A 27,187-nucleotide genomic window follows, 5' to 3' on the forward strand; every position below is an offset into this window, starting at 1 on the left:
ACAAACTATTTTTCTCCTCCATTAAATGAAAAAATCATATTTTTATCACTTCCATAACCTTAGCACCTAGCACAGTGCCAGCACACAAAAAGAGCTCAACAAAAAATTGTTGCACTGTGAACTTGGACTTACTTAACTTGTGTAAGTCTGTTTTCTACTTATTAAATAGGAATTCCACCAAGTGTCTTATCTAAGAACACAGATTTAAGACATAAGAAACAAACTAGGAAATACATGTTGAAGCACTTGAAAAAAGGATGCAGCATCCATACACAATCTTCTATTATTATAAAGTATCCTATATAAAATACTACTTATTATTTTATGGGTCATTCTATGTACCTTAATTTTGTTACAGGAACTTTGATATTTCAGGGTTTAAAAAGGCAGGAGGGGGTGGGAATGCCCTAAACACAGACTGATAAGCCTGAATTGTTTACCATTAGATACCTTTCTATCAACTATTACAAACAGAAAAAGCGTCACTTATTTCAACAGCAATTAATGCTAAAAATTAGTGCTAAATTATTCAGTAAAGTAGCAAAGAATACAATTGCTATACAGATTGCCTTCCAGCCCACTTTCCTGTCTCTATGTTCTGAAATGACTCAGAACCACAGGCTAAAATTCTAAATTTAAAAAAAGAAGAAAAAGATATTTATGACCTGAATGTTACCACCACACCTCATAAATACAGCACCTTCTGCTGCTAAAACCTTTTATGCATTCAAGAGTGCTACGTGTTCTTGACAGAAACCATACTCAAGCAGCTGAATTTAGAACATGCTGACCTTGAGCAAATCAATGCCCTTAGCATGTACTTCTGGCTTATATCACTACAAGAGCTAGACAGCCTCACCATCTATAGTAGTCAACAATTTCTGGCCACTGTCCTCTGTCTATTTTAAGATATCCCTACTACGTTTCTGTGTAGCACAGTTCAAAGAAATAGAACAACACATGAACCTGTGTTTAAATGCAAATCGTTTACTTTGGAACTTGGGCTATGTGTGTTCCCACTGTGATTAGCTCAAAAAATATTTAACTTGGTATGTTTCCACTTCCTGCTTTCATTTTTTAAATACAATATATTTTTAACAAAGAGTAAAAAATCAGGTAAAAGACACTTACTTACTGCCTAATCAGGTTTATAAGTAACCTTAGTCAAAAACTAAGAATTGACAAAGTTCCAAACATAAATTGCAAATACTGAAAAATAATGGTTACCTGCTATTTTCACACAAAATTATACTAGACATTAAAACAGTACCTGATTAAGAACTATGCTACATTTTCACCAACCTACCATAATATTTACTAACTCTTCTAACTCTTGGATCCAACTGACATAAGATCTATTTTTTAATTTTTTTTAATCCAAGCAACATCAGCCAAAGTGCTAGCACTAGACTTTTTACAAATAAGGACCTCATATTTTTTTATTCTAAACACAGAACCTATAATTTAACAACTACATGGTTTCTGAAATTCAGGTAAATTACTTACTTGAAATTTGTACATAAAAACAAATTAGAAACTACCAGTACTTCGCAATTATTCATAGCTTTTTTTCCATTCCCAAAAGTGGCTAATATTTGTGCAAAGGTCTACTGCTAAAAACCAGTATAATAAAATATTTAGTGTTTTAGACTGCTTTTTAAAGGATTTCCTTTACTCTCTTGAAACTTTTAATAAACAGATCATCTCAAGTATAAAAAATAAAGCTCTTTTTACTCTCATTCAAAATGTTTCAAATAAAGGAGTCTAGGTATTACACATAACTAAATCTGATGTGCCAAATAATGCAGGACCCAATATAATGAAGTCATTTACTAACAAGTGAACTAAATATAGAGTCCAAGCAGCTGGAGCCTGGGGGTTTATATAACATGCTAGCTGACTTCTAGAAGCCTGTAATAGAGAGTCTGTAGAGTACACAGGGAAGGGGAAAACAACGCTATTCTTCTCATGCTGTTAAATAAGATATTAAAAAATTTTCCAGAAAAAAATTAACTGAAAGCTGATTTACATTAAATTGAAAAAAAAAATTTGTTAGGAGCACAGAGGATGGAATAAATCTAATTACAGGAGGTATTAATTAAGACTAACTACCTGCCACAACTACAATACTTTTTAAATCTAAAAGATTTAAGATCAGTATCTAGCACTCTAATACTAAAAATTATACCATCAGGAATATCCTAAAGGGTAAATAAACTAGGCTATATTCCTAATTTCTAATATATAGTTTAGTAAACTTAATTATCACCAGTGACATAAACGTGAGTTTCCTTATGATAAGGTACTAATGGTAGGACATATGTTTGGAATTGATTTTTGTGGTAGTAAATTTCTCCTTTATCTTGTGTTGGGTACCAGCATCTATTAGCAAGAAGCGAATCCAGGGTGAGAGGAATAGAACAAAGGCAGGCACAATACCAGAGAATAACTGCCCTTTGCTAGGCTTAAATTTATAATCCTCATGTTCTAACAATTTCCAACAATAAACTGCACGTGTTTACCTGTTTACTAACTTAATAATGGGCAGTATCAGCAGATCCTATATCTACCCACTGTATTGGGGCTCATGGGGCTCCAGAATACACTGACTACAAATTCGTTTGGGCTGAAATGAGAACAATTTCTCAAAATTAAAAGACTATGAACCCAAAAACATTTACGTACTCAAGAAGATATTCTGAATCTTGGTAATCATTAGCTAGCCATTAAGAGTACTGTACTCGAGGTTGGTATTATCTAATCAGAACATTGTATGTAGCACATGGAAATTATTTTCTTCTTTGAATTCTACCCATAGCACCAACACCAAAATAGCATTACCTATAGCATATGTGGAAAGAACTTGATAAAACTTGTTACAAAAACAGTGGCCTGAATATTCGTGGCAGCCACAGAAATGTGCTTAAATCTTAAAGAGTAACTTTTTGAATGTTTTAAAAAAGTTAGTTCTCTTAAGAAATGCCCAAAGATGTACACAAAAATTACTTTAAACCCTTTCTCAATATTTAGACATCTGCTTAACTATCATTAACCACTTATCATTCCTTCAGGTCTTCTATTAACAATAAAAATAACCAGATGTCTTTAGCATAGAACTTTGCAGTAGAAATTTCTATTCTGCTTGAGATTTTATGCCTAAATTTTAAGTCTTTTTAAAATCTCAAACCTAAAATGAACTTATCTTGATCTCTATTTCTCCAAAGCAGTCTTTTTCACCACATATATACACAAAATTATTTCACTTAGCAAAAATTCAACATTTATCATCAAATAAACAAAAAGTAGTTGTCACCTACCTGTAGTACCGAGATTGCAGATATGTTGAACAAACAGTCTTTGATACATGACTGGCCGACCCAAAGTCTATTACTTTAACCCTGTAGGGCTGCCGAACAGGATCCACCAACATAATATTCTCTGGTTTGAGGTCTGCGTGAATTAAACCAAGACTTTTCAATTTTTTCAGTGCAGTAGCCACTTGTTGAAGAATGGGTCGAATTACTTTTAGTGGCAGGGGACTGAACTTATTTTGTTTCAGAAAGTCATACAAGTTTTGTTCCAGCATCTCAAAGACTAAACAGGTATGGTTACGGTGCTGAAAGCACTCATAAGCTCGTACAAAGTTATATTCATCAGCATTTTCAGAACTGAGCCTTGCTAATATGCTCACTTCTATCTGGCCTTGACGTGCATAAGAAGGGTGGTTCTTCAAAATTTTGATTGCTACAATTTCATTTGTCCCTCTTTTCCAGCATTTGACTACCTGGCCAAAAGTACCTCGACCAAGAAAATCAAGGACTTCGTAAGTGTTTTTCATGGAGCATAAGACTTCATGCTGCACTAACTGATAGTCACCTTCTCCAGTGGTACAGTTCTGTTTTGTTCCTGTGGTAGCTGTCACAACTGTCACTGGATTTCCCATGTTGGTTTGCAACATTGCAGGAAGTATGGACAATTCATCGACAATCTGCATCGCGCTGCTATGATTTTCCAGCTCCTCACTCTTGCGCTTCAATCCACATCGCTGGGGGCCGTCCGCGAAATGTAACCCGCGTCGCCACGCCCCGATCCGCGGCGCCACCACTTGAGCCTGCGGCGCAGGAGCTGCTATGGCCTTTGTAGCACCCGCGGTGTGTTTTAAAACAACAGCACTTGTCTGCAATGAAAGGTTGTGTCCTCGAGGTCTGCTAAACGGTATCTTTGTCTGAAAAGCACTACCCTTCGTGGGAGGATGAGAATTTCCAACGTTTCTACCATTCACATAAGTCCGTGGATAGTTTCTTTCCTGGAATATACAACTGCTTGGCTCTACTTTGAGTTTCTTCACACTACAAAAGGCACTTGACTGAGTTTGATAAATATACGGTGGGTAGACCAAGACTTGTGAGGCCATACCTACAAAAGTAAAAAAGAGCCATATTAGGTACAAATATTTTTTTTATTTTAAATCTCATGAAGAAAAAAGATTGTTAAGGGTCAAGTCCATAATTTGTAAAAACTAAACTCCATTAAAATTTTTCTTCCTCGGAGAAGATAAGCATTTTCATTTTAGTTAATTAGTGCTTCAGCTATTTTGAGTATTGAATGAAAGGATGGGAGTAAACAGTTGAGTACATTCATTTCATCAATAAATATTTACTGAGAAGGTACAATGGCCAAGATGTGCCCTAGTAACTGTGCAACCATTTCCCACCAAAAAGAAAAAGTATAGATCCTTAAACTGTATGCATTTGGTAAAAAAGTAAAGCATTCTATTACCAACTTAACATTTACGAACCGATGACCAAAAAGAAAATATATTATATAAAATACAGTCATATTCCTTAAGCCTAAAGCTCAAGAATTGCTTTGGGGGAAAAATATCAATTGTGTAAAAAGAAAAAAAAGTGTATAAGCCAGATATAAGTCCTTTTCATGATGTTCTCTTTACTTAATGCCCTTTTCCATATCTATCGTGGAACACTTAGCAAACTCCCTTACATTCAAATCAAAGTGACACAATACCTTCTTGATGAAGCCTTTCCTGAAATATACACACACTCACTACTCACCATCCAGGCAGTTGGGCATTTAATGCTCTCATAGAAGCTTCTATGTTTCTCTAATTAGCATTTGTGACATTACATGACATGACACTGTAATTGTCAGTGTATACACCAGTCTTTCGCTCTAGACCTAAAACAAAGTGCCCAGAATAGAGAGCTGGTGTTCAATAAATGGTTGGTTGAATATATTTTAAAACATCTTCATTCTCCACAATTTAAAAGTCTGCATTATATTCTGGGCAGTCTCCCACTATTTTAACAAATCAAACATCAATTCTTTAACTCAAAAGCAACAGATTGCCTCCACAATATAGTATAGATAATATTTATAATAATGAGAGCTACCACCTCCTAAGCACTTACTATGCAACAATTTAATAAATACTTTATTTGCAGTATTTTAGTTAGTCCCAAATTGCTGTTAAGAAAACTAAAGCACAGAGGTAACTGGTCCAAGATTACACAGCTAGGGTGTAGTAAAGGGAACAGGAAAATACACTGTCCTCCAGGTAAATTTATGCCTCCTTCAACTTCCTAAACAATTCTTGTTACTACCTCCCACTTTCCTAAGTTGACCTGGCTTTGGTATGAAATCAGCTACAAAACCTTATCATACAGACTAAGATTTGATGTTCAATGTGTAAAGAGAAAATAGTAAGTTGAAATCCTGGCGTTCTAAGCCATTTTATCCATTTTCTTAAAATCTATTCTATACTTTTACTCAGAGGAGGTTTCAAAACTCCACCAATTTACCATCTTTTTAATGATACAAAGCCAAATCAAAAACTCCTAAACATATCAAGCTCATCCTCTAATTCACTTAAACTGTGAAGCTGCCCAACCTCACCATTAGTGATTTAACATTACCATGATTCTCCTTATTTCAAACCACTTCTGTGACCCACACCCCAAGAACACAGGATGACAGATGATGAAACTTACAAATAAAAATTTCTAAAATAGCTATCATAAATACACTCATGGATTTAAAGAAAAGCATGAATATAAACAGGAAAGACATGACCATCATTTTAAAAATGGAACTGGTGAGTCTGGAGAACCCTGCATATCATACATAGATGGTAGGAAAGAAATTTGGCAATATCTAACAAAATTGCAAGTGGATATGCCCCCTGAGCAAGAATCAGGCAATTCAGATACAGTATAATAATATTCATGCAGCACTATGTGTAAAGAAACACAATACTGGAAATAACCTAAGCATCCATCCCAAAGGCACTGGTTAGATGCACTTTGATACATGACCAAGTATAGTCTTTAAAAAAAGAACAAAAACAATCTATTTACCTGGTTAGGTTATTCCCAAGATAATACTGTTACGTGAAAAAGGCACAATTCAGAAAAATGTGTACCTTACAACAGATATTATCATGTGTGTTTAATAAAAAAGGAGAATTACGTATGTATATGTTTGCACATACATTTAATATCTGTACATACATAAAGAAGCTGTAGGTTTCTTTGCCTTAGAGAAGAGTAACAAGAACAGGGGAGTTAATGAGAAAGATTTCACTGTACATCCTTTTTACCACCTTAACTTTTACTATGTAGTACTCGTTCAAAAAGTTTTTGAATTGTCTGGGAAGCCTATTAAAATATATACATTTCATGTTTCAAGATGAAATAATACTTCTGGGATATGCTTCACAATAACAGAGAAGAGAAAGTGGATGGCAATATAGATAAAATGAAATTAGCCATCAATTGTTCATCATAGGAGCTTGATAGTAAAAAGGAGTTCATTATACTATCCAGTCTACTTTTGAATATGTTTACATTTTTCCTTAATAAAAAGTTAAGTAAATATATATTTAAAAATCCAGAAAGATTCTGGTTCAGTAGGTCTGTGGTGAGGTTGAGGTATCTCGATGTATAAGCTCCCAAGGGCACACAGATTCACACTAACATCTGAGAACCAATGATTTAATTTGTATAAAAACCCCAGACAAATTCAAGTGCTACCCATCAGGGCCCTTAAGTCTCAAAACATCAGGATGAAGTCCTAGGGAATAAAACGCATACCACATTAAGCCAATCCATGCCATGTTAAATCAAGGTGTTATGTGAACAACACATGTTATGAGATCCAGGTTAAGTGACCCAGATATATTAAAGAAACTACTACAGTTTCTGAATCCAGCTTTTCTTTTCCAACATGCTAAGCTAGCGGACAAACAATTAACCCAAGGGTTCCAACCAGAGCCAACTAAAGGAAGCTTAGAAAAAGTAACTACCCCTCATCAGTGGCTCTGTGGGACCAATCTCAAAGGGAACTTTAGAAAATAAACATGGCTGGGAATATCACATAATTTTCACAGCACATAAGAAGGGGATGATGCTGGAGATAGCTGCTATAACAGACCACAAGAAAAGAACTCTAAATTACTAATTAACTTGACTACTGTGACTCTGTGCCATAGGTATTAAGTCTTTCCCTTCTCCCACCCTCCATCAGGTAAACATCATGACCTGATAAGAGTATCTCACACTCAGGTGTGATGGATTTTACACTGTATAGTTTTCCCAGAAACTGCTGTAGTTCACAGAGTCCAAAACACTGATTCAATACAATAGTACATATTTCCTATTTCTTTTCATTGCAATATATACTGTTATACCTCAACAGTTATATTTCATGACTTTGTCATTTGTTCTTACCAACTGACTAAGAAGTGAAGTTTTGAAAAACCACCCTTTTGTGAGCTGGGGCTGCCTACAGAATCACTGAGAGGACAGTGCAGACCTCTGTGAGAGCAACCATCAAGCTTCCATTCCTAAGCCTAATAATCTCAGGCACTTTAACTTTAATAGGTCTTATTTTTCCAGTCCTCTAAAATACTTTAAGACCCACCTGAATTCTATCCAAATTCTTCATATCCTTTTACAATTACAAAACAGCAATGTAACCAATATTGATACCCAAAGTATGGGTCTGACCACTGCTAACCATAAAGAGACATACTGCTTCTTTTTTCTTTCTTCCTACACATGCTATCAGGACTTCTGAAAAGGCAGGAGGGAGCAGATATAAAAATATCTTCACTATGTTATATTCAATATATTAACCAATAGGAAAATTCTGGATCATTTTCTGCCAAACATACACAACCTGTGTGTTATTAGGTTCTTCTTTAAAATACCCTGTAACATCACAAATACATTTAATTAAAGGCAATAATGCCTTGCGTTCTCCTTACTCAACTTTCTTATTGTACTTGTTCAAATCTCAATTTTTAATTTTTCTCCTTAAAAATGTGGTAATATATACATATATAACATAAAATTTATCATTTTTAAGAGTACACATCAGTGGCATTAAAGTCATTCACACTGTTGTGCAACCATCACTATCATCCATCTCCAGAACTTTTTTCACCCTTCCAGAAGTAAAGTTCTACCCATTAAATAACTGTTCATTGTCCCCTCCTTCTAGCCCTTGGCAACTACCACTCTGCACTCTTCTCTATGAATCTGACTACTCTAGGTAGCTCATGTAAGTTTAATTATACAATATTTGTCCTTTTATGACTGGCTTATTCCACTTAGCATAATGCCCTCAAGGTTCATCCATGTTGCAGCGTGTGTCAGAATCTCCTTTCTTTTTAAAGCTAAGTAATATCCCATTGTATGTTTATGCCACATTTTGTTTATCTATTCAGCCATTGAAAGATACCTGGGTTGCTTCCACCTTTTGACTATTGTAAATAATGCTGCTGTGAACATGGATGTACAAACATCTCTGCAAGACCCTGTTTTCTTCTATGTATACACCTGGAAATGGAATTACTGGATTATATGGTAATTCTACTTTTAATTTGAGGAATCCCTGAACTGTTTTCCACAGCAGCTGCACCATTTTACACTCCAACCAGTAATGCACAAGAGTTCCAGTTTCTCCACGTTCTCGCCAATGCTTGTAATTTTCTTTTTTCTTCTTTATAGTATCCATCCTAATGGGTGTGAAGGGGTATCTCCTTGTGGTTTTCAAATCTCCATTTTAAATTCTTCAACAAACTGGCTGCACTAACACTTAAAGTTTGATATCATCAGTAGCTATAACATGTAAACTTTGTATTTTTTCATTTGAGTTACTGATGAATATTAAACATTACATTTAAGACTAAGCTCTATTAAAAAAAAAAAAGACAGCTCTATAGAAATCCATATGTTACCATTCCCAAATGATTACAGAATAATCCCCAGTTCTTTCACACCATCACTGGAAAATATAGAAATTATTAAATTACTAAAAACATCAAGTTTCAAATTAAGATACAAATATGAAAATGTGATCAGTATTAAAGATTTCTAAAGATCTACAAGAAGAAAAATGAAAATGACAAAACAAAAGCCTTTTTAAAACACAAGAAAAGGGTTGGGGTTTTGGGGTTTTTTTTGTTGTTGTTGTTGTTTTACCTAAAGAGAAGCTCAGGACACTAAAAGATTATGTCATAATAAACAGAAATAAAAGACCAAAGCATTAAATTTTTAGCCAGTACTCCCCAATTAAAAAAAAAAATGTCAATACAAAAGCCACCTCAATGAATGTTACCTAAAGGAATATTTCCATTCAACTGGAATTCAGCAAACAGCTAGCTAGATTAGATCAAAGTAAACCACTGATTCTGTTACATAAAAATCCTGCATTAAAACTACTTTTCTGAACACACTTATCAACTTTTTTTCTAGGATATATTAAAATAAGTAGACACTGTGTAGTCCACTTTCAAAAGTGAATTTATTATCACTCTTTAAAGGCAGACAGAATAGAACAGGAAATGAAAATAAAGTTAAGACTGCTTTATCACGTAAAATGTACCAATGCACCTTTAACGTGACAGCTTCAAAGGTAAGAGCTAGAGAATTTCCTATGTGAAAACCATAATATCTTATGTTCTACACAGCTAGAATAATACAAAGTTCACTAATAGAATGATGTGTTTTCAGTCAAATTACAGAAGTACACATTACAGACTATAATTGCCTTTTGGCATGCTATGATTAACACCAGAGACAAGACTGAAAAGCACTATGTAAAAAATCAGCGAGCATGCTAAAAAAACAAAGAAAACAATGACACTACCACGACCACCACCACCACTACCAGACACACACACACACACACACACACACACACACGCCAGTGCTTCTTGACCTACTACCAAGTCCCCATCCTATTCTGCCTTCATCTGGATCTAATCATCTCTCATAGCCATCTCTTTCTCACCACCTCAGACTCCAAGATCTGACCTGCCCCTGTCAACATAGTACTTCACATTCTGTCCTCAAAACATATATTCCTTTGACCTGCCATCTCTTTCTGATTATCTCCCACCACACAAACTCCCAATAATCCCTGCTAAATTTTAGTTCCTCTCCTGAGTAAAACAGATTGAAAAATAACACTTCTCTTATGTAAAACACAAAAATATTTTTTAAGGATGCTCAGGAGCAAAAGAACCCAAAATTCTAAATCTAAGTGGCTTTCAATCTTTTTCCCGACACATTTCAGGTACAATAAACTTTGACGAAGTGAAGCACTTTAGGGAAGATAGTATTAAAAAGCAAAACTTTTTAGAAGTAAAAGCACTTTTGGGAAGGTGGTTTTCATAAAATCATTTTTACATGCAAGTAATGTAATTTAGTCATTCTAAGAAAGAAGGTTTGCACATCACTAGAATGACTTTCAAAACTGCAGAATACCTTTTGGGAAACAACAGGATCATCTAGCTAGTGGGCCAGAGAAATGATGCTGCTCTTAAACCACTTTTTGCATTCCTCACAAAGCCTAGCACAGAGTTAAATAAATAAAGAAAGCCTCAAGCTATTCTATAGCCTCAAATCCTTTCACTTATTTTTTAACAGGATATTTATTGCAAACACCAGTTTTGTCAGAACTCTGATTTTTGTACAAGTGACTACGTCTTGAGAGTCATAAGGTCTGACAATCAGATAGCTCAAAGAGATAGAATGAAGTCTTCAAGGGGACTTAATTTAGTTTCTATAATCTAGTTTCATGTAAATAATAGATTGTTCCAACTTGGTTTATCTGCGGATAAACATACTCATAAATATACTTAGAAAAGGTTTCACTTTTTCCATTTTTACAATATTTTCAGGCACATGAATATTTTCAGGCACAAAGAATATTAAGACATCGATAAAGTTTCATTCCAAATCATTTTTATGATATAAGGATACCATCATAATCAATATCAGAACTTCATTTCCGTTTCAACCGAAAATCTGTCAAAACATTTTACTGAGGGAAAAAGGGACTTTTTAAGACCTTTAAAACTAAAAGATAAAGTATCAAACATAGAGAATGTTAAAAACAAACTCCACACTATTTTACTTACAGAGTGACTGATCAAAGCCATGAATTACATGTTTGTTATTAATCGCTTTATCTTAAATTATCTCGTAAGTATAGCTTTAAATTAATATTAGTTTGCTGTGCATACTGTCTAAAAAACCAGAAATAATTACAGTGATGCCAAAAACGGAAACCTTTAGCCAAAAGCTGTATTATTTGGGCTGAAATTAAAATTTCTGCTAATTGACCTAATTTTCAACTTATTTTTCAAATGGTGAATTAATAATCTATGAAAGTTGTATCAAATTCACCTTTCTAATGTCTCATGGCTACATCCTCTGTGACTATTAAATAATGTTTTTAATTTATTTTAATTCTATCTTTACTATATGTATCTCTGACAACAGATGGTTGGCCTCGTTCTCAGAGTTACAAGTTTCAAGTTTAAAGATTCAATTACTCAAGGGAAAAGAAAACAAAGCCTAGGTTCCTTCATTAGTATCCAAACTTTAATCTGTGACAAAATACACATGAACCTACCAGTGTTCTTCCTGGCAACATTAAAGAAAGAGATCGTGTTTTGTGAAATGGAAGAATTGCTATTTAATACAATGGAAAACTCATAAACTTTCATAATCAAAGTTAGTTTATCCAAAATTTAGTCAGTCCTTAACTTGTTCTTTAACACTTATAAACCACAAAGGTAAAGCAGTTTATAACTCCTTTATATCCTATATGCACTGAACAGATAACTATATGCTTCACTTTGCTATGGTTACCCACTTCACCCTACCCCATCTGAAAATAGAGCTCTTCAATGATTAAAAAAACAAAAACAAAGAACCCCACAACCATCTCATTAGTGATTTCCCAAATTTTAATGATATAAAAATTTACCATGAGAAGTTTATAATGTTCTATTTGTCCCTCACCACATTTAAACAATTTCATACCAACACGGTCTAATTAGTCTCCAACTGAGGTGCTAGAATTTTCTTTAAGAAGATAAACATCTTTTATCTTTTGCTTTCTGTTTAAAACTGATGTTACACTTTTTAACAAATCATAAACTTCTGAAAGACTTTCTTTAAACAAAGCACAAACTATAAGATGAGATTGAAAAATATGACTTAATTAAAAATGTAAAATTTTTTATTTATCAAATGGTACCAGAAATAAAGATAAGCCACAGATACAGGGAAGATACTGGCAACATACATAACTGACAAAAGATCTAAAAAAGTCATACTGTGGCAAAACACAGTAGAACAACAGGCAGAAGGTGTAAGTAGGCAAATTCACAGATAATGAAATACAAAGCCAAAAGATATTTTTAAAAATTCTCAACTTCACTAGCAATAAGGAAATATTAATTAAAACTATAGTAAGATGCCATTTTAAACCCATCAAGGCTGACAAAAAATAGGACAAAACCCAGTGCTGAAGAGGAGTAGAGCAACAGAGACTTTTACAGACCACGTAGGGTAAGATATACAATCACTTTAGAAAGCAAGGCTGAAAGGGGATGTAGTTTATAATCTAGCAAGACTTCTCCCAGGCACATATACTGCCTAGAGAAACTCTCACACATAAGTACAATGAAACAGGTAAAAAACACTCACTGCTGCACCATATGTAGTGACAAAACTTTAAAATAACCTAGTTGTCAGAAAAGGAACAGATATAGTAGTGTGGCTTTTTCATACAACACACACAGTAACTGTGGCTTATACATAATCATCATATATTTACTTACCATAAAAAAAGAAAAAATACCAATTACAACAGTTAAGACACTGGCTTTAAGATGTATCACAATTTCAAAGATGTTAAAATACGGGGGAAATTGTGCATATTAGAATTAATGACATGAAGCAAAATGAATTAACTGAATATAAATACATATCTCAACATGGATAATGTCAAAACAACAATGAAGAATAAAAAACAAGATGCAGAAGAGCATGTATCCTTGAAAGTTAACAGCAGAGAAACCTATACTGTGTTTTTAGATAAGTATGTGGTAAAAGTATAAAAACATACATGGAAATGATAAACATGCCCCGGAAGATAGTGACAAAGAAGGACTTCAACTGTATGAACTGTTTTATTTTGTACCCAGGGTGGCAGCTGCATAGCAATTGATTCTATTATTCTCTACACTTTCATAGCCTAAATTTGTATTATTTGGGGGGGCGTGGTAATTAGGTTTCTTTATTTTTTAATGGAAGTAATATTATTAATGGAAGCACTAAGGATTGAATCCAGGACCTTGTGCATGCTAAGCACACACTCTACCACTGATCTACACCCTCCTCCAAAATTTACATTAATTTTTAAATGAAGAGGGGACAAAGTCTACCAGGGAGTAGAATAACATCTTTAATTAACTGTATTTTTAAAAGTCACAAAAATAACTTGAAGTATATTTTATCAGTATGTTCAATCAGCCATACACTATTTCATCCCACTTTTCTTTCAACTTTTAAATTTTTCTTTCAAATCATAATAAGTAAAGACATTTAGGGGCAGGAGGATTTAGCAATGAAGTCTGTTTCTTCATCAGTGAATTCCTTCTAGCAAGAGGCAATGTATATAGATGTATATATTGGATATACATAACTACGTCACTAACGAGGGCAGTAACATAAACATGTGTGAGGCACACAGGTACCAAAGAGAAAGGGATGATTAACACACACCTCAAAGAAGCACAAAAGGATTCAGTAAGCCGTTAACCTAAGCTAGATTTTGAAGGATGATGGGAAGAAGTTGTTATTTTGGAGGAATATTCCAAAAGTACAAACCAATAGCATATATAAGAGCAGAAACTAATGGAAAATAAGACATATCAGCTTTATTTGGTTAGAACAGGGGCCCACAAATTATGGCTGGTCAAATCCAACTCAGACTATTTTTGTATGGCCCACAAGCTAAGAATGGTTTTTATATTTTTAAAGGGTTATTTAAAACAAAAAAGCATGCAACTGGAGTCATTTATCACTTGCTAAGCGTAAAATATTTGCCATCTAGCCCTTTAAGAAAGCTTGCCATCTTCAAACTAGAACAGAACTTGCCAGTGGAGGAGGCAGCTGGAGAAAAAGATGATCCTTGACAAAGGGAAAGACAATCTTAAAAAGAAAGATCATGAATACTTTTGCCTTCCATACTAAGGAGCTGTAGGTTATGAGGTACCTCTGAAGGGTTTTAAATAAAAAATCAATATAATCATATTTGTATTTCAGAAAGATTACTGAGGTAAATTTGTGAAGGATAAATATGAAAGAAACAATAATGGAAACAACAGTTGAATGACTACTGTAATAGTCCAAATAATAGCTGATCAGAGCCTGGGCAAAGGCAGTATTAAGGGAGTGAAGTCGAGAGAACCGATTACCAACAGTTAGCTATGGGTAGCTAGGAAAAAGAACCACAGAACTTGGCGAGGAGTGAAGGAAGGAAGGAACAGACATAACCATGTTACTGGCTTGAAAAACTTTAATAGAAAATATTTTTTGAAAAAACAGAAAAGAAGAGAGGAAAAACTGAACTCAATTTTAGACATGCTGAGTTTGAGGTACCTTGTGACTTAGCCCAAGTTCCTTTACATGTAGACTTCTAGAAAGATCTACATTCAGGTTGTTTACTTGGGAAGTTATCACGGAGGACAGGAGTGAGGGACATAAGCCAGGAAAAAGGGGAAAGTAATTAATTAACTGTAAAGGAATGATGGGATTTAAAAATTAACTATTTGGCAGCAATCATAATAACTGATTCAAATAAGAATTATCAATGGATGCAAAACTAGTGGGTTAAAGTTTTGAGAATAATGGGACATTATTGTTGGGAGACAACTCACCACAGATCACTCATGGTTCTCCATATCTTGCAAGCAGGAATATTGAATACCTTTGTTCTGGAGTCTCTTTTCAAGGACATTTGTATATTGAACAGCCTCGGAAGGTAGAGATAGTGTCTTCCTCCTTAGCAAAGGGCAGGTTGTTTAATGTCCAGGATAACAAAGATCATGACTCCCTCTTGGGCACACGTCAGGCAAGCTCACGGCCCTTGAGCTTCCTAAACCAAGGGTTCCCCTCCTGTGACGCAATTGCTCCTGTGCAAGAATCACCTGGCCTTGTTTGCATCACTGTGTGGGAACTGAGTCAGGGAACCACAGCAAATACTGACTACTACTACCCCTGAGTAAGAAAATCCTTAACCTCTGATCTAAAAGTCTCCTACCTTCTGCCAGCAGCCATGGCTAATTTGTTAGCTTGCAAGACCCTTCATAGTTCTTGACAATTACACATTTTTAAAGTACATCTCCACAAGATACATATTAATCAAAAGGAAGAAACCAGAAGATGCTGCCTTAACCGAGTGATCACTGTTAAAATCACTCATAATGGGAAATACTGACATCATGTGCCTCCTGATATGGCGTACTGAAAGGAATATATTTCACTGTGATACTTGCAAGCATGAGAAAACAAACGTCCAAATTGAGGGCCATTCTACAAAATAACTGTCAGTATTCTTCAGAATGTCAATGTCAGGAAACAACACAAAGACTGAAAAACTTTTCAGATTATAGAAAACACAAGACATAAAATGAACAGTCTTTGCTTTTAGGAAACAAAAATGAGGGGTATATGGATGTCATGTTTGCAACTTACCCTCAAAAAGTTCAGGAAAAAAAATACAGATACAGTAAGAAAAGATAAATGCAAATGGGGTAAATGTTAACATTTAAAGAACCTAGGTGAAAAAACATACAGGAATTCTTCACACTATTCTTATAAATTTTCTGTAGGTCTGAATTTCTGCCAAGTGTTACACAGAAGAACTTACGAATGATAGGCATAAAACAATGTTTTTCTTGCACAAGGCTGCTCTTCAAGGGTTAGTCATTTGGGAATGAACTGTTGAATAGCTTAGGCATGGCCAGGATCACCTAAAATCTAGCACTGTCAGGCACAGAGTGAGTGTCTGGATCATCTGCCGGTGTTAATTAAAAAACAAAACAAAACAAAATAAGTATTAATAAGCAGTGAAAGGAAATAACTTCATTTAAAAGTATTATTTAATTCACATTAGTTTTTGGAGCTCTGGGTCATGTAATTTCTTCTATCAGCAGAGACTAAAAGTAGAATTTCACTATGTGGTCCAATAAATTTGACAAAAAGGACTTTTCATTCTTTGAAAAGACAGAAAACCTTAGTACTAGTCTATACAAGGCCCTACAATAGGAATTAGAAAATGGAACTGTATGACTAGCAATATTTGGGCAATAAATAGTATCCAGTCATATTGTTTCATTTCTCAATTACTTTCTTTAAAGTGCATATTTATAAAATACAAAATAGCATATCTTCTTAGAAATAAAAGACTGGGTACCTTAGAAAATAAGTTTTTAGTGTAAACAGGAAATGCGTTTAACTCCTCACTGGCCATTTTAATAGCTGTATCATCAAACAGGTTATTTTACCAGTATTATATCCAGGAAAAGTACTGACACTAAAAAATTTCATTTAAGAAAACTTTTCATACAAGTGAACCACCAAAAATTATAAAGCTTCATAAAATAAATCTGTCTGAGATACCTACAAATCATTTATTTGAAAACACTAAAGTCTTGGGTATTTTCCAGCAGTATTGTGAACAAAGCATCTAGGGAATGTGTTGACTATAACACAAATCAGCATGTTAAATAACAAGCTTCATCTGACTTAGCAAAACATTCCAACTTTTGGAACAAAAAGTGATCTGCTGGACATTTCAAAGCTGCTAGAATTCACCCCGCCAATACTAGTCTTTAGTTTAGAAAGGCTAGAAAAGAGTTAATTAAAAACAGTGTTTAAGGCCTACTTTTACTAAAGCATATAGTTCTCCAGATTTTTTTAAAGCTGTATAAAAATTAAAACTCGGGAATGGAAATACTGACAAAAAAGGTTGACTAAAAATGAAAATTCAACTGCAGGGTACAGCTCAGTGGTAGAGCATGCGCTTGGTGTGCACAAGGTCCGGGGTTCAATGCCCAGTACCTCTGTTAAGGGAAAAAAATTAAATAAAAATTTTTAATTTAATAAATAAAATAAAAACCATTGGCTTTAAAGAAAGAAAGAAAAGTTCACCTGAAGCACTCTCTTCCTTGAAGTAAACTTTAAGATTAACAGTTCAAATCTAGATTGTAAAATTTAAATACAAAAGAAAATTGTATTTAAATTTCTCACACAATATCAATACCAATACCTACCACCAAATTGTTAGAAAAGTTAAACAGCTTTAACTTTAGGTTATGAACAACTCCCTTACAACTCCCTTACTAGAAAGCCAAATGAATTATTTTCTACTTTGTAGTAAATCTGTCCCAAAAGAACCACAACAAAACTTTTATTCCTTATTTTAAAAAACCCATGTAACTAACTTTTAAAGCATTAATTATTTAAAGATTAAGAATTCAAAGGTCAAATGATGCTTACTACAACATCTCAATCTAATCTATCTCTCAAACAACAATTCAAATTAGAGGAAGTTGAATCCTAGATTAATAATTTGATCAAATGTCCATTGCTGATAAAACAACATAAAGGAGAAATTCTGTTGACAAATAAGATTTTTTAAGAGATAACAGTTCATAGGGTAAGTCAATTTTTAGTTTTTTAAGGAATCTCCATACTGTTTTTCATGATGGCTGCACCAAACTACACTCTCACCAACAGAATAGGAGGGTTCCCTTTTCTCCACATCCTCTCCGGCATTTATCAAGTGTGGACTTTTTAATGATGGCCATTCTGACCAGTGTGAGGTGATACCCTATTGTAGTTTTGATTTGCATTCCTCATCCTCTAATAACTAACGATATTGAGCATTTTTTCATGTGCCTATTGGCCATCTATATGTTTTCACTGGAATAATGTTTATTTAGGTCTTCTGCCCATTTTTGGATTGGGTTGTTTGGGGTTTTGTTATTTAGTTACATGTGCTGTTTGTATAGTCTGGAAATTAAGCCCTTGTCAGTCGTATCATTTGCAAATATTTTCTTCCATTCCAAAGGTTGTCTTTTTTTTATGATTTCCTTTGCAAAAGCTTGTACGTTTAATTAGGTCCCATTTATTTATTTCTGCTTTTATTTCTATTGCCTGGGTAGACTGCCCTAGGAGAACATTGCTAAGATCTACCTATGTTTTACCTATTTTCTTCTAAGAGGTTTATAGTGTCTTGTCTTATGTTTAAGTTTTTAAGCCATTTTGAGTTCATTTTTGTGTATGGTGTGAGGGAGTATTCTAACTTCACTGATTTACATGCAGCTGTCCAGTTTTCCCAACACCATTTGCTGAAGAGGCTGTCTTTTCTCCATTGTACATTCTTGCCTCCTTTGTCAAAGATTAATTGACCATAAGTGTGTGGGTTTATTTCTGGGCTCTCTAGTCTGGTCTATTGATCCGTATGTCTGATTTTGTGCCAATACCGTGCCGTTTTGATTACTATAGCTTTGTAGTATTTATTGTTTAAAGTCTGGGAGGGTTATGCCTCCAGCTTCATTCTTTTTTCTTCAGTATTGCTTTGGTGATTCTGGGTCTTTTGTGATTTCATATAAATTTTAGGATTATTTGTTCAAGTTCTGTAGGAAATGTCCTGGGTAGTTTGATAGGGATTGACTCTGTAGATTGCATTGGACAGTACGGCCATTTTAGCAATATTAATTCTTCCAATCCAAGAGCATGGGACAACTTTTCATTTCTTTAAATTATCTTTAGTTTTATAGTTCTCTGTGTATAAGACTTTCACCTCCTTGGTCAGGTTTACTCTTAAGTATTTTTTTAATGTGATTTTAAAAGGGATTTTTCCTTTTACTTTCCTTTTCTGATATTTCAATATTAGTGTAAAGAAATACAACAAATACAGCAATCCTACTCCTGGACATATATCCAGAGTAAGCTCTAATTCAAAAAGATACATGCACCCCAACGTTCACAGAAGCACTATTTACAATAGCTAAGACACGGAAGCAACCTAAATGTCCATGGACAGATGACTGGATAAAGTTGTGGATGTTCATACAATGGAATACTACTCAGCCATAAAAAGGAGTAAAATAATGCCATCTGCAGTGACATGGATGGACCTGGAGATCATCACTGTAAGTGAAGCAAGCCAGACAGATGGAAAATACCATATGACATCACTTATATGTGGAATCTTTAAAAAAAAAAAAAAAAGACACAAATAAACTTATTTACAAAACAGAAATAGATTCACAGACATAGAAAACAAATTTATGGTTACCGGGGGGGGAGTAGGAGTGGAGAGGAATAAGCTGGCAGTTCAGGACTTGTAGATACTAACTACTATATATAAAACAGATAAACAACAAGGTCCTACTGTATAGCACAGGGAACTATATTCAAGACCTTATAATGGCCTATATTGAAAAAGAATATGAAAAGGAATATATATATGTATAAATAAATCACTAAGCCATACACCAGAAATTAACACAACATTGTAAATTGACTATACTTCAATTTAAAAAAAAGATAATAATTCAAAGTTCTAAATGAACATTTATGGAATCAAATGTCAAGTTCTCCGAAACTTTTCTAAATTATGGGCTATGCTAAATAAACAACTTAAAGATTCTCCTTTTGTATTTCCACTAGTACAGCATTCTACAGTCATAATGGAAAGAGAATTATCACTCGAGTAATATATACTACAAGAATTAAAAGTCTAAACACCAGTGAAGTGAGAACAGTAACTGCCCCCCAACACACTAATAACTGTTTTGAATTTCTAAGAGCTGACGAGACAAATATTTACAGCTGCATAAGATTGATTATAGTACTTTAAGTTTTGAAAACTCTATATGGAAGACATTTTAGGGCTTGAAAAAAAATAAACTGGAACAAAAGTCAACGACTCATTCTTTCCAAATTATGTTAAGCCCCCATAGGGTCCTGATGAGACCTATACTGCTAAGTTCAAGGCTGGGGCTTTTTTTCCTCTACAGCTATGTCCTCTCTATTCGTATTTTGGTTGCTAGATATGCCACTTTGTATAAATGTCCTTTTTTAGGAATTTAGTGGAATATAAAAATCTTTTTAATGCAGAAATTTTTTTAAAGTTTCACATTTTAAATGTCATATACATTTTTTATGAAAGATTTTTAAAATTATTTCATTTTTTATTTTATTATTTGGGGGGGTAATTAGGTTTACTTATTTATTTTTAGAGGAGGTGCTGGGGATTGAACCCCAGACTTCGTGTATGCTAAACATGCGCTCTACCACTTGAGCTACACTCTCCCCACCAAATGTCATATAACATCTTGTGAAATGCGGATGGTCTTTCACAATAGCATCAGGAAATCCTGTGCTTCAGTAAACTTCCTATAGTATCAAGTGAGAAACAACAGAAGGGACAGAAATGAGAATGTTAAGAAAAATAAAGATCTCATTCTTATTCTCATGACAAATTTGAGGAAGAAGACAGGGCAGAGATTTACAACAGATATCCTTAAAAAAGGCAGAAAAAACTGAAGAACAAGGTAATTCATAAAGACAGAGGGAAAAAACCAGCTTCTCAAGAGTACTCTCAAAGAAAGGACACTGAATTCTTAGAAATCTATTAGAATTGCTTCTGTTTGGCTCTATCTCTAAGCATTAACTTTTTACAGTGACACATTGTTGGGTTGCATGTAATAAGCTGTGAACTAAAACTGCAGATTTACATGCACCTATTAGCAAGGGTCACATTAATATTTCTTCTACTACAAGCCCCAAAGAGACACTAAAAAAAAATTAATATTAGTGTTTAAAAGGCTGTACTGTCATACATGATATTATACAATTATACCTATCAGAATTACAATGACAAGAAAAACTTACTCAGATTTACCTGGTTAAAGAGTTTTTTTTAATGCCATCAGTATATAAAAAGATAAAAAGATGATTAAGAAAGTTTAATTCAGATTTCGGGTAATATCTAACACATTTCAAGTTCAAAATTAAGGCTATTGATCCAATGGCATAAAATAAAGAAAAACATGCTAAATCATTTGAAAATGGCCACAAAGTAGTTACCGTTTACTGATGAGAAATTTATTCTCAGATAATAACTAAAAAGTTCTTATTGGCCAAAACCGACCTCATGCTATTTTTTAAGCAATTGCATTAAGAATCTAGATAGAATCTCAGACATAAAATAATAACAACATATTAATTATATATGATGAATATGCCAAAATGGTCATTTTATAACAATGTTAACACTTAAAATGTTATTTATTCATAGAAACTTTTCAAATTCAAAGACTAAGCCATTGTCACTACCTGAAATCAGACTGCTAGAATGAGTAGACAAGACTACTGTGAAATTTAACATATTTTGCCTTAAAAACATGAAAAGATATACATTGTTCACTCCAGGAAGAGGTGGAATTTCAGTACAGCAATCAATTTTGAATTATTAAATTACAAAATATTCAGGAAAAAGAACCTATTTCCTTCAAGTCATTCTAATGTATGTTTTGTTATATGTTTACAATCATATACATATATAATGGTGTCAATTTGTTCTCTTATAGGACATCTTCACTATTATTTTGAACAGCAGTATAATATTTTACCATATGTGCAAATCATAGGTTGCTAGAAACAAACAGTTTAAGATTTAGAGTTTCAAACATAAAAACCACAATAGAAATGAGTAAGGATACCAAAGAGGAAATGCAGAAAAAGGAACAAATTTGTAACTAGCATAATCAATTGTTCGAGCTATCTGTAGGGGGAAAGTGTGCAGTTCAACAGACAGTTCAAGGGATGCAATCATCTGGAAGAATATACAAACTATGAATAAAAGAAAACTACTGGAGTGCTTGGTGGGAGTAATTTCACTAGAGTAGCATAAATCGGGCTATCGTGCCAACGGGCAACTAGTGAAGAGAAATTCAAATAGAGGCTAAAGTACACATTTAAGAAGTGTGGAAGAAAGAGAGTAGGGAAGACAGGCCCACAGGCTTGAGGAGGCACAATTACAAAGATGGCTGCTATCTAAGGATCCCAGATATCTGACGACTTTAAAAGGCTGAAGACAAAGGTCCAAGAAAAAGGAGGAAACTTAAGCCATTGGACAGGTTCAGGACGCTGAAAAACACAATTCAGGGTGAAATCCACAATAGAGAAGAGGAAGTAACCTTGGAGGGAAGGAGATACTTCTTTTCTTGAGAGTCATGAAAACACAAAGTGTGTCCTTGTACAAGTTATGCTCAGAGGTAGAGGGTTGGAAATCTGGAGGAAGTTCATGGCCTGTTGACCTCTATGTAAGAAACAGACTCATTTACTAGAATTAAAGAGGTGAGGGGAAGGAGGGTTTTGAGAAATCAACTGTGTATACAGCATATTCACAGGGGCTTGGTCAGGTACCTGTCAAGCTACTCAATAAGATGTCATTCTTTGGTTAAAGGATATAGGTAGAGTATAGAATGTCTGTATGTGATTAGTTTTGTAATAATAATAAAATTTGATTTCCCAATGTCTATTAGGTACTTTAGGGGATGTAAAAGTCTTTAAGAATTGGTCTCTGACCTGTCCCTTAAGGAATAGCTTAGACATTATTTGTTCCCCAAAATGTAGTGTATTAAGTTACCTTTTAATAGGTTATAAACTGAGGTATTTCATTTTCTTTCAATCAAATTAATTGGAAACAATTTCCAACTAGATATATCTTGAGACATGAGATACTTTAAAGAGATTTTCCAAGTTATAGAGTAGCCACTAGAAATACTTTCAGCAATGTCACACTAGACTTCGGGCAACTCACAAGGCAAATATTCCAACTATTTTCTACTCAAAGCTATTGGCAAACCAATCATGTTATAGTTCCTAACACCCTAAGAAGTTTCTATGCAGAATTCAATTTTAAATACACATGTATAAAACATCAAAATGTTAGCAAATTGTCAAATTTCATTAAGAATATATCATATATACAATTATAATAGGAGCAATACAATACTTGACCTTTGCATGACTGTTTTAAGGACCCCAAGTTAAACAGACTTGATTTACATAAATTAAGAAAACAAATAATAATCCTTCTGTACAGTGGTTTCAAAATAAGTTATAGCTATAATTTTAATATTCCTCAAAGTATCGTAAAATGGAATTCTAGCTATACCCTGTTTTCCCTTTCTATTTTCTTTCCACAGGTAGCATAAGAATGAGGTTTGGAGAGCTATGTATTCCAAAATGAGAAGGCAATAATATACTTAGAAAAGGCAAACCTATTCCCATTTTCTCAGGCAATGAAAGAACTGTGCATGTCCAGAAAGAAAAACCATGAGAGAACAAAAGAACTACATTAACTGTAACTGAGAAGTGACCTCTTCCTTGATTTTTTTTTTAATTTTTTCTTTGGGGGGGAGGTATTAGGTTTGTTTGTTTGTTTATTACTTTTTTAGTGGAGGTACTGAGGATTGAACCCAGTACCTCGTGCATGTTAAGCAAGTAATCTACCACTGAACTATACCCTCCCCCACTTCCTTGATTTAAATTAACATACAGTATGTCTCTATAAGGCAATGAGACTATTAAACTGGTTAGACTTGATGAAAAGCTTATCAGAAAAATAAAATTCATAGAATCTACTTGCTCAAAGCATGGATCATGCCCTACTCTCTTCATTCATAGCACAGTACCCTGTACTCAGTGGACACTCAAACATCAACTAAACAAAATAGCTTTCATACACATATTTTATCATTGTCTCACCTGCCATAATAAAATTTATTTGTGGTCAGAGCCTCTGATCCAGCTACAAAAAAAAATTTTAAAGCATACTAGCCAGATTGAAAGTCTAATATTTTTGAACCCAATACTATTCTTATCTAACTTAAAATACAAAACTACAACTAATATACTGTAGAGATAATTGTACTGTCGCCACTGAAACTGATTACCAGTTAGCCCAAAACATGTTTGTTTTGTTTTGAGAACATAGTGAAGCATAGCATCATAGCTACAGGCTACCTAAAACATAACTTGTAAGTTTCATTGTGATTTTGTCACTATACCTTATTTAATCTTAACAGAAGTTGTAATAAAGTACATATGTAAAGCCTTCAGAAGTATTTAATTATACTTTAGAAGAAATGTCTGTAGAAAGTCAGGTTCAATTCTCAATATGTTATCAGTCCATCTAACTTATTAACTATTTAAGACTGTAGCATTATATATCTAAAGTGGTATAGTTTACCAAACCTAAAAGACTCTTGTATTATTAAACAGATAACACACAGTCAAAATATATACAAATGAAATTTTTAGGCCTTTAAAATGACTGCTTTATAGAGGAGGAAATATTTTCTAAGCAGATTATTTTCTGCAAATGTTTCAAAGTTTACTATTTTGTTTTTTTTAAACTGTAAAACATTTTGTTTAATTTATGAATATGCAACAAAATAGAAGAAAGTGAAGATTTGAAGTTAACAGAAATGTTTTTAGTAAGTCAAATACTTTTTCAAAATTTCTATAATGTAATAACTAGCCAGTCAAATGTAGCCAAGTTCTATATTTTCTATCAAATAGTAAAGACAATTTTCTTGGTAAGCCACATGTAATCAAACATAATTTATAATAAATGGCTACAAAATTTTAAAGGGGGAGTGACTCATTCTGTTGATCTGATTATTTCAGTATCTATCAAGTCTAAATAATTTTTTCAATTAGAAAAGTTAACTGAGAATTAATAATTACACAAAATAAAAAAGAATTTATATGCCTGCCCTTGGCAATCTTTTATTTTCAATGTGACCAAGAGTTACAGTGGAAAAACTGGACTTTCACAATTTAGATCCCTACCTAAAGGAAAAAGTACAACTCAAAGAAGCAGAGTGCTATATTTCCCTTTATTCTTCTTCTCTAAATCCCCACTTCTTTTATGTGTATGCTTTGTTTAAAAAAAAAAAAAAAAAAAGACAAAACAGCAAAGAAAATGCAACATGAAAAAGTGTATCTGGAAATGTAATCTCTACATGATGATTATCTCAGAAGGTAAAAATGGACTGTGTGGCAGAAGTCTGGATTTTAATTCAGTATTCCGTTTTAGTCAGTAATACTAGATTCATGTATTAGGTGCCTCAGTTTTATTTTTAAGGGTCTCCAAAAACTAAAAAATTATTCTTATAAATCAAACTCATCTTAATAGCAATAATATGTTCTGTGCTCTTCACACTCATTTCAAGTTAGGCCTGTAATATAAGATTATTTTTTATTATATAGGAAGTTTATCTTCCCTAAGTTCTACATTAAGGAAAATAAGTCAGGGGAGGGATTTAAAAGCTGGTCAAGGATGATAAAGATATTCTTTCACAAGACTGATCATTCAGCAGGTGCCACAGTGTATTCTTAACCTTTCCTCCAAGCTACCACAATATTTCATTGACTTTGTAACTAAGTGAATTCTGGTCTCTAGCAACTTGAACATTTAACTCAAAACAGATTTCTAAGTCTCCCAAATTCAATTAAACCAACCTCTCACCACCCTCCCCCTCCCACCCCCCGCCCCGACTACGGCCCCACTTTCTCAGCTTCACCTGCCCCACTACCTTTCTTCCCACTCAGTCTTCCTCAGGAAGGAAAAATTCTCTTAGAAAATTAGAGAAATTGTTTGGGTCAAAATTTTAACATTTAAGGTAAAAAATATTAGCCTTGGCTTGTTTCATCTCAAAGACTTTTCTGTTAGAAAAAAAAAAAAGGCAGCTTTCTAAAGTATTGACTTGGCATTAACTACTAAATGTAAAAGACAAAGTAAATCAGTTTAATGAATATAGTATTTCCAATACTCATCTAGTTCTTTTAATTTCCACACAAGCAGTAAGAGCAGAGGCTCTAAGTCTCTAGCCTAACAGTCGTGTGCTTCAGAATCTAGGTAACATGCTGTCTTTGTATAGTGACGTATGGCCCAAGTATCAACTGAGAACAGACAGATCTGCTAAATCAGTCAAGGCCTAATTTAACAAACATGTAGGTAAAATGTATAATATATATTGTCTAAATATCTGCTCTACCAGTGATTAAGATAAAGTCCTAACAGTGATTAAGATAAAGTCCAAAAGAACAGCTGTGAAAAAGCTACAGAAGCAGCACACTAACATTAAATTGTTCTTCCCCGAACCACTCTTAATTATACCAAGTCAACCAAAAGAAGTGGACTGTATTTCCTTAAGTTGGCCACGTAAATGCCTTGGCCATCCTGAAAACCTCCACTGATTGAAAACTTCTACTCCAAAACTATATTCCTATTCAACTTCTGTTAAGTGTTTAAAGGTACTAGACAACATATGTATTTTTTTAGCAGTTGAATCCAAAGCCAGTAAGGACATTTAAAATACTTTCTTTAGACTTACATTTATATCATAAAGAAAGGGTTACCCACCACAGAGCTTTCAGCAAGTGAAGGGTGGGGAAGATCTTTAAAGAAAAAAACTATACTTGATAGATTCCTCCATTTTAACAAAGTTCTAGGAGTTTGTCTTTGAAAGTAACTTTCAAGTTAAATATACCATATCGGGAGTCTCAACTTCAGATACTAGGAAATTAGGACAGCTGCAAACTCAGAAATTTTACATGAAGATTTCTTTTGGCAGCAACAATATAATCATATAGCAAGTTATTCTGTGTCCTTTAATAAAAGGCAAAAATAACTTTGGAGGGTTATATTTTAAGTCTTTGAATTAACTAACCACCAATAATGCAATTCTAATCTACCGTATTATCACCCT

The 27,187-nt window shown here is 33.8% G+C and overlaps 1 protein-coding gene across 5 annotated transcripts in view; it reads right to left on the reverse strand.

Moving 5' to 3' along the window:
• HIPK3 (homeodomain interacting protein kinase 3) overlaps positions 1–27,187 on the reverse strand; it is an 80,978-nt gene that overhangs the window by 50,520 nt on the left and 3,271 nt on the right. For all 5 annotated transcript variants that reach the window (XM_031459825.2, XM_031459826.2, XM_031459822.2 and 2 more), the window contains exon 2: positions 3,318–4,416. In XM_031459825.2, the coding sequence (XP_031315685.1) occupies positions 3,318–4,414 (1,097 nt within the window). In that variant the 5' untranslated portion in view covers positions 4,415–4,416. The remainder of the gene's footprint in view (positions 1–3,317; positions 4,417–27,187) is intronic.

The sequence above is a fragment of the Camelus dromedarius genome, chromosome 12 (genome assembly GCF_036321535.1).
Source record: "Camelus dromedarius isolate mCamDro1 chromosome 12, mCamDro1.pat, whole genome shotgun sequence".
Taxonomy (NCBI): Eukaryota; Metazoa; Chordata; class Mammalia; order Artiodactyla; family Camelidae; genus Camelus; species Camelus dromedarius.